General features: G+C 48.7%; 6 protein-coding genes across 6 annotated transcripts; 3 read left to right on the top strand and 3 right to left on the bottom strand.

Annotated features, from left to right (window-relative positions):
• Window positions 1-62: 62 nt before the first annotated feature.
• TRUGW13939_08507 (uncharacterized protein) lies at window positions 63-1,377 on the bottom strand (the record flags this gene model as incomplete). The annotated part of the gene is made up of 3 exons (XM_035491641.1): window positions 63-455; window positions 526-1,036; window positions 1,100-1,377. 3 exons carry the CDS (start codon window positions 1,375-1,377, stop codon window positions 63-65), a joined length of 1,182 nt encoding a protein of 393 aa, XP_035347534.1.
• A 1,134-nt stretch (window positions 1,378-2,511) lies between these two features.
• Window positions 2,512-4,309, top strand: TRUGW13939_08508 (uncharacterized protein; the record flags this gene model as incomplete). The annotated part of the gene is made up of 2 exons (XM_035491642.1): window positions 2,512-3,965; window positions 4,090-4,309. The coding sequence occupies 2 exons, from the start codon at window positions 2,512-2,514 to the stop codon at window positions 4,307-4,309; spliced, it is 1,674 nt and encodes a 557-aa protein (XP_035347535.1).
• A 658-nt stretch (window positions 4,310-4,967) lies between these two features.
• TRUGW13939_08509 (uncharacterized protein) lies at window positions 4,968-5,659 on the top strand (the record flags this gene model as incomplete). The annotated part of the gene is made up of 3 exons (XM_035491643.1): window positions 4,968-5,066; window positions 5,156-5,251; window positions 5,324-5,659. The coding sequence occupies 3 exons, from the start codon at window positions 4,968-4,970 to the stop codon at window positions 5,657-5,659; spliced, it is 531 nt and encodes a 176-aa protein (XP_035347536.1).
• Window positions 5,660-6,554: 895 nt separating this feature from the next.
• Window positions 6,555-7,740, bottom strand: TRUGW13939_08510 (uncharacterized protein; the record flags this gene model as incomplete). The annotated part of the gene is made up of 2 exons (XM_035491644.1): window positions 6,555-7,552; window positions 7,623-7,740. 2 exons carry the CDS (start codon window positions 7,738-7,740, stop codon window positions 6,555-6,557), a joined length of 1,116 nt encoding a protein of 371 aa, XP_035347537.1.
• Window positions 7,741-8,143: 403 nt separating this feature from the next.
• Window positions 8,144-11,634, top strand: TRUGW13939_08511 (uncharacterized protein; the record flags this gene model as incomplete). Its single annotated transcript, XM_035491645.1, has 3 exons — window positions 8,144-8,600; window positions 8,654-10,266; window positions 10,321-11,634. 3 exons carry the CDS (start codon window positions 8,144-8,146, stop codon window positions 11,632-11,634), a joined length of 3,384 nt encoding a protein of 1,127 aa, XP_035347538.1.
• A 1,325-nt stretch (window positions 11,635-12,959) lies between these two features.
• TRUGW13939_08512 (uncharacterized protein) lies at window positions 12,960-14,997 on the bottom strand (the record flags this gene model as incomplete). Its single annotated transcript, XM_035491646.1, has 4 exons — window positions 12,960-13,877; window positions 13,954-14,660; window positions 14,719-14,776; window positions 14,842-14,997. 4 exons carry the CDS (start codon window positions 14,995-14,997, stop codon window positions 12,960-12,962), a joined length of 1,839 nt encoding a protein of 612 aa, XP_035347539.1.
• Window positions 14,998-15,096: the final 99 nt, after the last annotated feature.

Below are 15,096 nucleotides of genomic sequence, written 5' to 3' on the forward strand. Positions count from 1 at the left end.
TGTATCTAGATAGATATTTTTCTTTCTTTCATTTAGCTAGAAATAGCACAAGTTCATTGCCGTCAAAGCAAATCCTTTTCCGTAATCATGAAAGCCTTAGGATCCAGTCCCTCAACCAATTCTGGGAACTCCTTCCAGAATGCCTCCAATATAACCCAATTGTGCACATTAGAAGCCCTCTCCAAGAGTGAAACGTCAATACGAAACGCCTCATCTTCGGATTCAAACGAAGGAAAATTAGTATTGTGTGTACCGCGGATACGACACGTGCAGAAAAGCAAGCCAAAGACTTCATTTTGCCAGTATTTTGAACCATGCTTGATGAGATTATCGCGAACCTGCGGCCACATAATGTAGTCAATCAGATTGGCATGCGGAAATAAGAGTTGCATCATAGTTGGCTTCAGTGCAGGTGGAACTCGACTGTAATTTTCTTGGGATGGGTCAATGGTCCACTATACATACATAGGTAAAATTAGCAAAAGATGATTATAAAGCCAGGATAAAAAAAATACAAGTATTTACCCGGGAGAAAAGGTAACTATTCCAACTAATGGCAAGCCTCTCGGGTCGCCGCATGACACTTTGTGATGTTATCCGAAAGAAAGTATTGGCAAGTTCATTCAAAGATCCACCAAGCATCAAATCAACAACTTTGGGATAGGGTGTGCAAAATTTAGCGAAATCGGACTGATCTCGTACTTGTCGAATTGCAAAATCAAGTGGTTTCCCACAATCGTGGGTGTTAATTTGCACTGGTAGTCTTTGCCATTCGGCGAGAGATAGCACATTTGATAGTGATAAGTCTGTAAAGCTTTCTGTGGAATATTCACGAGAAGAGGAAGGCGAGGAGGAAGAAAGTAGATCTCGTCCAGCTTGAGAATAGCTGTTCTCTGCATTGTTATATGAAGCTTTTTCTGTGTCAGGTCTCGGATTAGAGTTACTGTTACTGGACTGTTCTGAGCCATCACAGAACATAATCGATAGAGTCTTGGTATCGGTAATTCCGGTCAAAGGCAAAATCACCTTATCAGAACTATTTATTAACTGTGACGAGCTACTTTTTTCTTGAGAATGGTCTCTTTTCAAGGAAACCCACGAGGCCATGAATTCATTAACCACGGTCACATGTTTCTTCAGAGCTTCATTTTCCGATGTAATCTCTCTCAACTTGTCGGACAGGTGGCGGGCATCCTCACTTGAAGTTGAACTTTGCGACAATATCCTCACTTGCTGCTGCAAGTTTCTATTCTCATTTTGAAGACCCAGTATAGTTTCTCTCTCCTTCAAGCGTTTCCGTCTTTGGTTTTCGCGATCCCGTTCGCGTTTTCGTCCCTGGTCAATAGTTGTTGTTTCACGACGCTTTGGACTCGACATTTTCCAATTGCGATTTTGATACTTTTGAGGCAATTGATAACAGCTTCAAATTATAGATGAAATTCTGTTGCGGAAGCAACGGCAACTAAAATACTAGTGTTTGTGATGGTTGCATTGAGCTGGTTACGTAAACACTCCGTTATTCACTGATTAACTTTGTATTTATTATTTACTTAACTTGTTTATTCAAGTTTTACAGGATTGCCCAGCTTCTGGGCTATAAAATTCACTTTGTATTGTAACAAGTTAGAAGTGTCAAGTACCTTTCAAGCGTACAATACCTTTATTTAACTGTTTATAGTGATAAGATGATCTAGATTATATCTATATCTTTATTGACAACATGCATCCGAAAAAATGTCATCATGCCTGGTAGTGTCTAGAAGCATCCACCATTGCTTGATTGAATTTTATTGTGCCATTTACTGTTACTATAAAGGTGGTTTAGCACATTGTCTGGGCCATGAGCGTCAATCAACCTGGCTAGCTATTGTTTCTCCGGCGCTATTCTATTTCACGTGGGGCTGCTGCTTGCCAATCTAATTTATAGAAAGTTCCCTGTGGAGTGAGAATGGCCACCATCTAATCTGGTTTTGGGTCGCTCTTAATATCAATTGATATCAAGGGATGGCCCAAAGCCCTTAGACCGTCAACGATAGTCAGCAATCATCAACAGAATATTCGCCAGTTTTGCAAAATCCACAGGCTTTATTCTTGGAATAACCACGCAGGCTAAAGTGTGACTTTGACACTAACTTGCCTTTTTTAATTGAAGAATAATTGCGTATATTTATAGAATTGTCCAGGCTTCTTCTGCCCCTGCGCCCCGTAAACAACTGCGCCCCACAATAACGGGCCCGCGTCCAACCAGCGCCCGGCGTTTCGTCTAATTTAACGACGGCTAACCAGCCTCGGCCAGGCCGTCCCTGACTGACTGTTTCCTCTCCCCTTGTATCTTCTCTCTCTCTCCTCTCTCTCTCTGTCATTCTGTGTTTTGTTTTCTCGCCTGCTTCACGACCTGTTTCTCTCTCTCTCTCTCGCCCTGTTTTGTTTTGCTGTTAGCAATGATTTAGTGCCCGCCGGCCTGTCCACACACCACTCGTCTCCCCCTTACCGCATGCAGGCTGGCCCTCCATGGAGACTGCCAACCATGGACCTGACCCAGAGTCGCCACCACCGGAAGAGAAGCCGCCCGCAGCCATGGAGAAGAGACCCAGCCTGCCGACTCGCCCGAACCTCGCTGCCCGGCACGCCAAACGCCTGACGCTCAGCTTTCCAATCGTTCCCCCGCCGGCGGCCGTCCGATCAGAGCTGTCATCGCCCTCAGCTGTTACCCCGGGCACCCCTGTCACCACCGAAACACCCCGGACCGCCATGTCTTCGGGCCTGCCGTCGCTGGACTCGGTGATTCCGGGCAGTGACGAGTCGCGCGAGCCCTCGGATCTGCTCACCGCGATAGCCTCCCAGGAGCGGAAAGTCCTCGAGCTGCGCGAGGAGCTGCAACGAGCCGAAACGGAGCTGACCGGGCTGAAGAGACAATGGGTCATGAGCGAGAGGCAGAAGAAGCGAACCGAGATCAACCATCACGCAGAGGCCATGAAAGCAATGAAGCCCGCCGATGCTCCCGCCGATGAAGCCTACAAGACCTCCGAAAGCCCAATCCTAAGCCCAACCACGACGGACCCCGTCCCCGCTCAAATTAGGCGAAGCAAGGAGTTGGAGAGAAGGCATAGTCTTCGCTCTACACAAAAGGGCAACGCGTCGGTCTCTTCCAATGGCCGCAGGGTTTTCGCTGGCTCGAAACATACTCGGACACTCTCTTTACTCTCCCCGGAAATGGGCGTTGTCAAGACCCCGTTCCCGATGAAGGACGAGGCAGACCAAGAGATCGGTATCACCAGACACCCCCGATCTGCCACCCTGCCGTCGGTGGAACGAGCCGAAGTCTCGAGACCTGCCGAGCCTGTCGAATCCTTGCAAGACGACACAGCGAATGAATGGCGACGATCTATGCCACCACCCTCGAAAGACGCTCTCTTGCGCACCGGCCGACAAATGGCATCTGATTTCAGGGAGGGCTTATGGACGTTTTTGGAGGATATCAGACAGGCCACGGTCGGGGAGGAAGCGATCAATGGCAACGAATCGCGGTCATTACATCCTTCGGCTAGCGGTCCTCGACGCACCAGCAGCGGCCAACGTAGTGACCGCAGCGTGACACCATCTCGGAATCGCGAGCAACCCGACGCCCTCGGGCGTACGGATTCTTCCCTTTCTCTGTCCAAAGGAGCAGCAAAGAACTCTGGTAAACCCACTTCTCCGGCGGACGTGGAGACATCATTTTGGGGTGAATTCGGAGTTGATACGCCGGGGCAGAAGTCCAAGACAAAAAATGTCGACGCCAATACCCAGCCCGATCCAAAACGTCCCGCAAACTCGAAACAACCCGACGAGGCGGATGACTGGGACAGCTGGGACTCGCCCCAACATGGCAAATCGCATACCCCGTCTTCTAGCCGATCGACCATCAACTCCAAGAAGGACCAGTCTCCATCGACTCAACTCAGCAGCCCGAGAACCAGCGCCAGGTGAGTCAAGTCAGTGCTGTGGATGCGTTTATCGATATGGTCTCTTTTTTTTTCCCTCCCATTTCTTTTCATCCTGAGCGTTTAGTTTTCTTTCGTTGTAGTCATGTTGGCTGACATGGCATAGTTTTGGGGATCGGAATATGGATGGAGGAGAACGACGTCGGTCCGAGAATATCCCTTGGCCAGCCTTGACCAAGTTGTCACCTTCCAAACTTACACGGACAGCGTCCAATCTGATGGACGAATGGGAAAAGAGTCTCACCTCATCTATAGACGGTAGTCAGAAGGCAGAGTCCCCTCGACTAGCCCAACAGTCGGACCAAGATGATTGGGAAGCCTTTTGAACATATATTGAGATCCCCCTTCTTTTGGATTTCCTGCACATAAATTTTGATGAAAAGACACACGACCTATATTAAGACGTTGATCTGCTTGTTTTGATGGTGTTTTGCACCGGATGGCATGAATAACGAGACAAGAATTCCTTCGCTGTACTATAAATTTGTTTTCTTGAACGCCCGTTGCCTGGGCTCTACTTTTGTCTTTTTCTTTCGATGTTGATATGAAGATAGCGAACTTGCCAGCTAGTTGCCTATATTGTGAATATACTGTCGAATATACCGATTTGCCATATAAACTTTTTCAGTTAAGTAATTGGACAATTTACTGTATTTTCTGAGATTCCCCGTACTACTACTATATAACTATTGCGCAAGTTGTCTGCAGCGCTAGCCGTATATTTTTTTAAAGTTTTGTCCTCCGACCGCGCGGAAGAGCTGCGGCGAAACTTGCATTTCATTTTACTCCACGACCACGTCCCTCTCTTCTTCATATCGCTGTTATTGATTCAATATTCGTATCAGTAAAGTGTTTCGCATCCTTTTCCCGACTTTCTGGTCCCTGTTAGTCAGCCGAGACATCTCTCCCGAATCTCCTTGTCGCATATCCGTCCATCTCCGTCCAGCATCGTTCAATCCCATTTGAAATAGCAACAATTCCACGATGAGTATCCCCGGAATGCCACCATTTGGTACCCCTGGAGCCGGGGGTAATCCGCAAATGGAAGGCTTGAGTGAGAAGGAACAGTCTATGGTCAAAATGGTGAGCGCCCTCTTCTCCTTTTTTTTTTTTAACACGTGCGCGCCGTGTTCTCGGAGTGCAACCTTTGCTAACTGAAATTTCCTGGTTAGATGAATGGTATAAGCGAGTCTTGTCCCTTAAAAGTTGCGATGTCTGGTATTGGTGGTTTTGTCCTGGGTGGTGGCTTTGGATTGTTTACAGCTGCCGTATGTTGATTTTTTTTTTTTTTTCACAAACCACTTCTCGTACCATCAGGATACTAACCGTCGCTGAAATAGATGGCATACGATACCCCTCTTACGACCACAGGCCAAGAAATTAGCAGTCTTCCTTTACGTCAACAGCTCAAACACGGGTTTAAGGACATTGGTAATCGGGCATACTCCTCCGCAAAAAATTTCGCGTACATCGGTGCCGTCTACGCGGCCGCAGAGTGCACCATCGAAGGTCTGCGCGCAAAGAACGATATTAAGAACCATGTTGCCGCGGGATGCATCACGGGAGCCTGGCTGGGTCGCAACGCTGGTCCCCAGGCTGCTGCGGCTGGCTGTGTTGGCTTTGCAGCTTTCAGTACGGCGATTGAAGCGTATATGCGGATGCCCTCGGAAGAGTAAGGCAATCAATTGCCAAGGATTCTCGGAGCTGTTGAGGTAATGCTGGATATTGAACTTTTAGTATGCTCGTTTTGGATGGCGCGGTTCGGATTTTCTTTTTTTTTTTTTTTCATTCTATGATAGATGGGATTCAGCATTGTCGGCGTTTAGGGTTGGGCTTTCCACTCATGTGTTCCTGATGTACATTAACAAATTATACCTTTTCTAGACAGAAGGGTTAGAGGTTCGATACGATTGTATATTTAGAATAATTCAGATAACTTATTTGCATCATGACCAGTTGACAAGTACACTTGTTGCTTTCATCGTTCTACCAAGGCATAACAATTGATGAGAGGAGCTGCAGAACACCTCTTTGCATTGCGTCATATAAGTTTTTGAGTCAATCAATGAAAATAAAAATGGCAACAGGTTTTACGTACCTGTCTACCGGGTTTCAAGTTCATCTTAAACTAGATGAGAGGCAGCGAGGCTGGAACCAAGAATAGCCAGAGTGATCAAAGACTTGATAGAATCTATGGTTCTTTTTAGTAAGTAGCTCAATGAACATTTGAATCTTACAATGTGTTTATTCTAAGCTTGTCGTTTGCATACAAGGATGTCAGGAGTGATATGGTATAAACTGGCTAGTTCAGATGTGAGAAATGGTAATATCAATAGTATTATCGTCAATAAAGTGCTTATAGTCCAATACTTTTTCAAATGTTAGTCTCGCAATGCGATTATCAGGCGGGTATAGTCTTAAGCTAGAGTCGTGTAGCTCGGCTATTCGAATTTACAATGTTAATCCTGGTCAATTATCAGAGGGTAAGAAGAATGCACAAGTCTTTTCTAAACTTCCAGACAAAGGCCATTATGAATAAGTTTATGCATGAATTATAGTTTATTTTACATCTTATGGCAAGACAATGTACTTCTCCAGATGTTTGGGAATAGCACCACGGAGATTCTTGCTCTGTAGCCACTTCTCAGAGAAAAGCCGGTCCGCATACCGATACGCGCCATCGCACAGAATAGTAACGACAGTGTTACCCTTGCCCAGTTTCTCGGCAACCTCCTTGGCGGCTACAACGTTCAGGGCAGAACTAGCACCAAGGTAGATACCTTCCTCATCCAGGCAGCGGTACACCATCTCGATGCTCTTCTCATCGCTAATATTTAGTGAGCCATCGACAAGGTCGATGTCAGGCTTCAGGTTTTCCGTAATACGGCCTTGGCCAATACCCTCAGTAATGCTGCTTCCGCTCCGTTCAATGAGTTTTCCTCCGCTCTGGATGTAGCTATGAAGCACACTGCCAGGGGGGTCGGCAAGGTAGCTTTTAACTCGTCCATCGCTGACTGTTTTCAGATAACGGGTGATTCCCGCGAGTGTGCCGGCCGTGCCAGTTGCGCATGTAAAGGCATCAATCTTCCCTTCCGTTTGTGCCCAGATTTCGGGACCGGTCGTTTCAATGTGGGCCTGACGGTTTGCAGTATTGTCGAACTGGTTGGTCCAGACAGCATTCTCGAGAGATTCGGCATGGCGGCGAGCTTGGTGGTTGTAGTTTTCTGGGTTGTCGAATGCGACAGCTGGTACGGGATAGACCTCTGCGCCTAGCAATCGCAACAGGTCAATCTTGCCTTGGGATTGCGTGTTGGGCATGTAGATGACAAGCTTGTATCCCTTGGACCGGCAGACGTGGGCAAGCCCAATGCCAGTGTTTCCGGCAGTTCCTTCGACAACAGTACCTCCTGGGCGCAATAAGCCCTTCTCCTCGGCATCTTTCACGACATACAAGGCAGCGCGATCTTTGACGCTACCTCCCGGGTTCTGGAACTCGGCCTTGCCCAGGACGTTGCATCCCGTCTCCTCCGAAAGACGTTTGAGCCTGATCAGCGGCGTGTTTCCAATGGCTATAAGGCACAAAAAAAGTAATTAGCCCTCCTACTCTAGGCTTCATAGGGAGCTGTCATCTATTCTTACCTTCCGTAAGGCCATTGACCCACCCTTGGGCTGTCGAAACCTTGGTGTTGTAGGCTGTCGAGGCTTCTACGCTGCGCAGAGCCGTCGTGGCAAACGTACGGAGGCCGCGTCTAAACATCATGAAAAGCCCTGTTTCTTAAATGGCCGTGTCGCGTTCAGAGTCGACGCATGGACGAGTTTAATAACTGGCGTCCTGCGCCGAAGATCGGGGTTCGATGTTAGTCAGCAGCGCGGGCAGGAGGCCAACCCTTATCTTATCGCAAATATTATATAAGCTTGTTCTTTTTCGGACTAGTGCAAGAAAGACCGGATCGGGCTAGCTTTGTTTACGTCCCGCACCTGCTGTTTACGTCTCCGCCCGCAACAACAATCGTCGAATATGCAACATTGAGAGCGACAACAATCACGCCACAAACAGTCGCCCAGCTACTCGGTTATACATGCGAACGAACTGGCCATTTACGACTTGTTTCTGAATCATCAGTATTCGCATCATCCTCACAGCATAGTGACCAGCAACCATGCCCAGCCGCGCAATAAGCGGTCCAGCTTCTGCTGGTACGCGCAAAACATCTGGACAAAGCGCTGCGTCTTCGAAACGAGCATCTTCTGTGACTCCATCCGTCGCTGTTCCTGAGGAGCCTGCGCTTCCGACGACGTCAACACACCTTCGCGCAGATGTATGCGCAATTTTCGCAGATTCCCAACGATCCACAACCGGGCACAGAAAGCTCGTTGTACGCCTACGCAAAGTACAAGAGCTATGTTGCGGCATAGCTTCAACTAGTAAATCGAAAAAGGACCAAGAAAATCAGGAAAGGGAAATCCCCTCGAGCGATGAGACACTCGGCGAGCAGGAATTCAATGCCGAGCTGACTCGTTGCATTCTTCGCATTCTGCCAATTAAGAAATCCGAATCCGTCGGGGACCGGGTGATTAGATTTCTTGGGCTTTTCTTGAATCATGCTGGAGAAAAAGGTGATATTTTTAGGCCCGGACTCTTTCTGGCGAAAGGCTAACTTTTTCATAAGATAGCGAATTGTTTAACCCGGCAGATGTCGATGAAACGCAAATGTTTCCAGAAACTCCCACTACGCGACTGACCCTAGCTATTACATCGATGGTCGTTCCTCTTTTGGCGGCAAAGGATAAAATAGTCAGATATCGTGCAGCACAGCTCCTCTCGCACCTCGTCAACTCGCTGGACTCGATTGACGACGATGTCTATCGTTTAATCCGAACGGGACTTTTGAAGCGTATTCGCGACAAAGAAGCGACAGTGCGAGTTCAAGCAGTACTTGGTCTTGCGCGTCTTGTTGGAAACGAGGGCGACGGCGAAATGGAAGATACAACGGCAGCTCTTCTGGACAAACTCCTCGATATTCTCCAGAATGATGCAACAGCAGATGTGCGCAAAACGCTGTTACTCAATTTACCTTTAAGCCACAAAACTCTTCCATACTTACTTGAAAGGGCTCGAGACTTGGACGCTGCTACTCGCCGAGCATTGTATTCTCGTCTCCTTCCTACCTTGGGTGATTTCCGCCATTTATCTCTATCTATGCGTGAGAAGCTCCTTCGCTGGGGCCTTCGCGATCGAGACGAGAATGTGCGAAAAGCAACCGGAAAACTATTCTACGAGCGATGGGTCGAAGATTGCGCTGGAAACAAGCCATCCGAAGAAGGTGGCCCCGTCACTCAGGTCTCAGCGCCTAATATTTCCGCGCTTTTGGAACTACTGGAGCGTATCGACGCAGTAAACTCCGGTATGGAAGGCGGTGTTGCACACGAAGCAATGCGAGGTTTCTGGGAAGGCCGGCCTGACTACCGCGAGGAGATCGTCTTTGACGAAGAGTTTTGGCAAGGACTCACCGCAGAGTCCGCCTTTCTAGCTCGCAGCTTTAATGATTTTTGCCGAGTGGAAAATCTGGCCAAATATGACAGCCTTGCAGATGATAAAATGCCTGAAGTCACGGCTCTTGCATTCTTCCTTCAGAAGTACTCATCGGCTCTACTTGTAAAGCTTAAAGAGTCTGCTGCTAGTGGTGAGAACAACGAGGAAGATACTATGGAACTTGAGTTCGTCGTCGAACAACTACTTCAAATTGCCATGACTCTGGACTACTCTGACGAAGTTGGTCGACGGAAGATGTTCGCCTTGCTACGAGAGAATCTCGCCATACCTGAATTGCCGGAATTATGCACAAAGCTCCATATTGAGGCACTTCGAAATGTTTGCGGGCCCGATGCTGCAGCCGAATCCGAGTTCTGCAGTGTAGTCCTTGAAGCTGTTGCTGAAGTTCACGACGCAATTGTAACTGAAGACAGTTTTGTGTCGGCACGTTCTGAACTCAGCGACGATGGTAACTCTCGGGCTAGCCGCGAGCGATCTATGACCCCTGCAAGTGACGCCCCCTTTGACAAGGAGAAGGCGAAAGCGAAGGTCCTCCGAGAAATCATGGTCAACATGAAATGTCTTCACATTGCACAGTGCATGTTGCAAAATGTGGAAGGGAATCTTCAGCAAAACATGCATTTGGTCACCATGCTAAATAACCTTGTCGTTCCTGCTGTACGAAGCCACGAGGCACCCATCCGTGAGAGAGGTTTGGAGTGTCTCGGTTTGTGCTGCTTACTTGATAAGGTGAGTGCTCGCACAAAGTCTTTTTTGATATATTTGGCTAACCGAGAATTCTAGACCCTTGCTGAAGAAAATATGATGCTGTTCATCCATTGCTTTACCAAAGGACACGAGGCACTACAAGTGACAGCCTTGCAAATCCTGGCTGATATGCTCACCGCTCACCCGGGACTTTTGGCCCCAGTTGTGCAGCCAGACAGCGATACCGTGACCCCTCCTCCTTTCCAGAGGACGCTTTTGAAAGTGTATGCAAAAGCGTTGAAGTCTTCATCTCCGGCTGATGTGCAGTCTGGCGCTGCAACCGCTTTGTCTAAGCTGCTTCTTTCCAACACCTTCACGCCTTCCGGACCGAACGTCCCACCTGCGATCAAGGAATTGAACGAGTCATCGGTTGAGGCACTGCTACAATCGTTGATTATTTCTTTCTTCCACCCTCGCACGCGAGAGAACCCTGTTCTTAGACAAGCTCTGACGTATTTTTTCCCCGTGTATTGTCACTCGCGTCTTGCAAACACTGAAAGGATGCGGCGGGTTGCCGTTCCTGTCGTACGCGCTGTCTTTGGTGCGGCAGAGGAATTCTTCTCGCTTGAAGCCGAAGAGGATAGTGATGGTGACATTGATGAGACTATTGGCGAGCGCGAAATCAAGGCCCTGATGACGCAAGTTGTCGGCATGCTGGTGGAATGGACTGATGAGCGACGTGTGGTCGGACTCGGGGGTGAAAACGTACTTACGGGCGCGCCTGCTAGTTCTAGTGCTCATGGCTACGTTCACCTAGCCTTGGTCAGGGACATCCTCGAGCGGATCCTCGGAGTGAGCAAAGGTCCTAACAAGTGCACGAAAGAGGAGAGGAAACTGCTCCTGTCCATGCTTAGCAAGGTGTATATTTCCCCCCCGACAGCAACACCGGCATCTCGTGCTGGCTCTCGAGTGCCGGAGACAGCAAGCGAAGACGCCTTCCGTGCCAGTAACCGAAGCACTCGTGAAGAGATAGACCCGGAGAATGTCGACCTCGCTGAACAAGTCAAGGAACTTATCAACGAAACTCTCGAAGACAACGCGCCCGACGCAGCTAGTCGCAATGCTCTAGTCAAGGTCAAGAACACGATTTTGAAAATCCTGGCGTTTGCCGCTCAACAAACTGCTACCAGCAAGGAAGCAGGACGCAGTACTCGAGCTAGCACAGTGGAAACAGACTTTACCGATGCCGCCGGATCCAGACAAGCCTCGGTTGAGCCGTCCGTGATCGGTGGTCGCGGAGCTTCAGTTGCTGTTGATGAAACGATCATGGAGGTTGACGAAGAGGACGAGAATGATGATAGCCGGGGAACTGTGATCAAGAATGAGATGGGTAGTGAGGAGCCGGAATAGGCAATTAAATGCAATACCCTTATATTCGAGCATTGGGCATGACGTTTTGATTATCATTTTTTATAATTGTCTGGGTTTGGTGTTTATGGTGGCTACGAACATAGATCAACCGTGTTGTATATGTAAGAGGCTTATGAGTTGTATTGTTTTTGATGAACATCGAATTCTATTGTATATTTTAATTTTATTTTGGAGGATATATCAATTGACAAGTTCTATTAATTGGGAGAGTAAGGGTGTGTAGCAAACGTACAGCATTCATTATTGGGTTATATAGGCCAGTTGATGGAACATCTTTTGATATCCTAATACAACATTGAATTGGTTGGTCCAGTCACTCATGACAGGGGGGATATGAATAAGCTCTCTGTACACACGGTGTATTTATTGGTAACAATAATGCTTTTCCTCCTTCTCTACCTGCCAAAATCAATATACCAAGATGATAGAAAGAAAAGAAAATTACCCCTTGTATGTTTCTCTCAAGCTATAAACGAGAAGCTTGTATTTACCCAAATTGTCCAAAAATGAAAAAGAAACAAAAAATATAATCAAGTCGCTTTGAAAAGGAATAGCCCCAACACCCACCCATCCATCCCATTTCCCCTTCCTCCTTTTTTCTTTTTCCAAAATACAAGATAAAAAAAAAAGAGAGAGAGAAGCCAATATCAGAATATCCAATCCCACATCATTGGTATCCATTTCCATGGCGTTTTTTTTCCTTCCTTTTTTTTTTTTTTTGCTAGAACAACTTTGTAGCAGGCTATGTCCATTCTATAGCATCGATAGGACGACCGCGCCTTTTTAACTGAGACCCATTTTTCTTTCCAACCCATGCCATGCCATGCATCGCTCAAATAACATCAAAGTATTGTTCCACCAAGACCAACCGAGAATTGTATATATACCAATTGGCACTTGGAGATCGTGGATGTCAGTTTATCACACACCGTATTCCGAGGTTGATCATCCAATTCTGATCCCCAGTTCTGAACACAGCAACGGCCAAAAAGAAAGAAAAAAAAGAAAAAAAGTACAGCTCATCATGACAATGAATGAAAAAGGGTAAAAGATAACACAAAAGAAAGAGAAAGGGAGAAAAAAAAAAAAAAGAAAAAACGCAACCCTCTGAAGATCAGCGACCAGCCAGCCAGCTCCTTCCGACCAAATGCACCAAACCAAGAGTTCCTTATACATTTACGCATCAATAACGTAATACACAAGCCACACCTATGCCAACGAGAAAGCAGACACACAGATATAGACATTTAACTTGGGGCAAAATGCGCGAGAAAAGGAAATAAATCCAAGCAGGGAAGAAACGCTCATGCGGGAGACTTGTTTGAGTTTGTGCCATTACGACGGCCATGACCATCGTCATTGACTGTCAGCCCGCCAAGTCCTGTGGACAGAAAAGCGAAGGGGTCGTTTGAGCCATCGTTGGCGTAAAGGTTGCCATTGGAGGCACTCGAATGGGGACCGTGATCAGCCCCTGTGAAAGCCGCCTGAGTCGCCGGGTTGCCGAAAGAAGCCGCTGAGTGAGATGCGTTGGCCGAGCCATAACCGGCATTCATCTGGCCCATTGGGGGATAGGGGGCAGGGGCATTTCCAAGGCCGGACGGAAGAGCATAGTTGCTGGGAGGAGCGCCAAATTGCTGTCCAAAGCCACCGAATCCGCCACCACCTGAGGCGAACGACGCAGGGGCAGGGGTGCTTGTCATTGAGCCAGGTCCCATTCCAAAGCCCGAAGGCGGTTCCATGGGCGAGGAGTAGGCAGAGTCAGCCACGACAGCTGCTCCAGAGCGTGGTGCACCGCAGCGAAGACAATTAGTGTTCTTTGCGAAATTGTGGTAGCCACAGCCTTCGGAGCCACATTTCCAATCACCAGCACGGAAGGGCACAACACCTCCGTTACCGCCCATACGAGAGTGGCCCATGCCGTGTCCACCGTGGTGGTTCATAGGAGGCATCATGTTTGGGGGGCCGTAACCATAACCATAGTTCATAGGGTCGGGAGCAGCACCAACAGCGGGGAATGAGCAACGGAAGCAAGCAGTTCGTCTTTGGAAGTTGGAGAATCCACAAGATGGACAGGTCCAGTCACCAGGTCGAGGGCGGTTCTTGGACGGGGGGAACGGCGTAAGAATTTCAGCAGCACGGTCTAGAACACGGCTAGATGAAGGAGAGACCTCAATGGCTTTCTCGTTGAGTGCTCGGCCGTTCATGCAAAGACTTTCAGCGGCCTAGATGGTGGGAAAAATGGTTAGCAACATACACAAACCCAAAGACAAGGTAGTAGGCGGAGGGAAAGAAACGAACCTCTTCGTGGGACGAAAAGACAGCAAACCCGGTACCAGTAGGTTTGTGTTGGTCTGGAGTGCGTAGAGTCCAAAAGGCAATTGGACGACCACCGAATTGGGTGAACCAGCTTTCCAATTCCGACTGGGTGGTATCGTGCGGCAGGCCGCTCATGTGAAGGACCTTGCTACGTTCGGCGAGGAAAGCACGAACGTCAGCGCGAGCATCCATGGGGCGCGTGAGAATCTCGGGATGCTCATGAGAAGGCTGAGACTTGCGGATGAGTCCTTTGAGAACGCGAGCCAGTGTGACGGCTTCCTCCATTGCGCGACGGGGAGAGGCCGGGGCGAGAGCCTGCAGGTGGAAAGGCAAGTTGTGTTTGATCGGGGCCGAGGACTGTACGGGCTCGACTTCTAGCGCAGCGCAGATGTTGGACAGAGAGCTGGGGCCAAAAGGCAGAGACTCTGGGTGGTGTGTCTGCCATCTCTGATATTCAGTGCGCAGGTCGAAGGTGCGCGAGTGCTGGAGGTACGGGGGCAGAACGACGGACTTGTCTCGGGCCTCACGGGGCAATTGTACACGAAGATCCCAAGAGTCGAGGGTCACGAAAGAGAACTCCAGGTTCTTGGAGACGAGGTGTTCCTGAGCAAAGGCATCGAAGCGATTGATGGCATCCCGGAAAGTTCCAGCGTTGCGGACATTTTCCCAAGTGAGGGTGGTTAGGCTCGCTGGATCCGGTGTGTCAGTTACAATGGTGTTGTTGTTTTTTTAGGACAGCAGACTTACTGCAAAGGGGAGTGATGGGAGTGTTGACAGGCTTGACAAGAACGCTCTCTCGGTGCAACTGCAGGCCTCGGTCAGCGGGAACAGGACGGGGGGGACACCCATTGGAGCGATCAGTCAGCGTACCTCGTCGCAGGTCTTGGTATCGAGCAGGATCCAGCCGAGTTCAATGACCTCTGCAGAGTCCTTGGTGACGTAGACGCCATGTTCGTCGCACGTAGTCGCGACATGGATGACGATATAGCGGTCCAGCTTTGGGATGGAGGACGAGACGGCGGCCATGTCTCGTTATGTCCGGCCGGGCAAAGTGCCAGGGGAAGAGTCGGAGAAGAGAGAAAGAGAGCGACGAGGCGGAGACGTCTCTGCCGAAGGAGCACGAGA

The sequence above is a fragment of the Talaromyces rugulosus genome, chromosome IV, assembly GCF_013368755.1.
Source record: "Talaromyces rugulosus chromosome IV, complete sequence".
Classification (NCBI taxonomy): domain Eukaryota; kingdom Fungi; phylum Ascomycota; class Eurotiomycetes; order Eurotiales; family Trichocomaceae; genus Talaromyces; species Talaromyces rugulosus.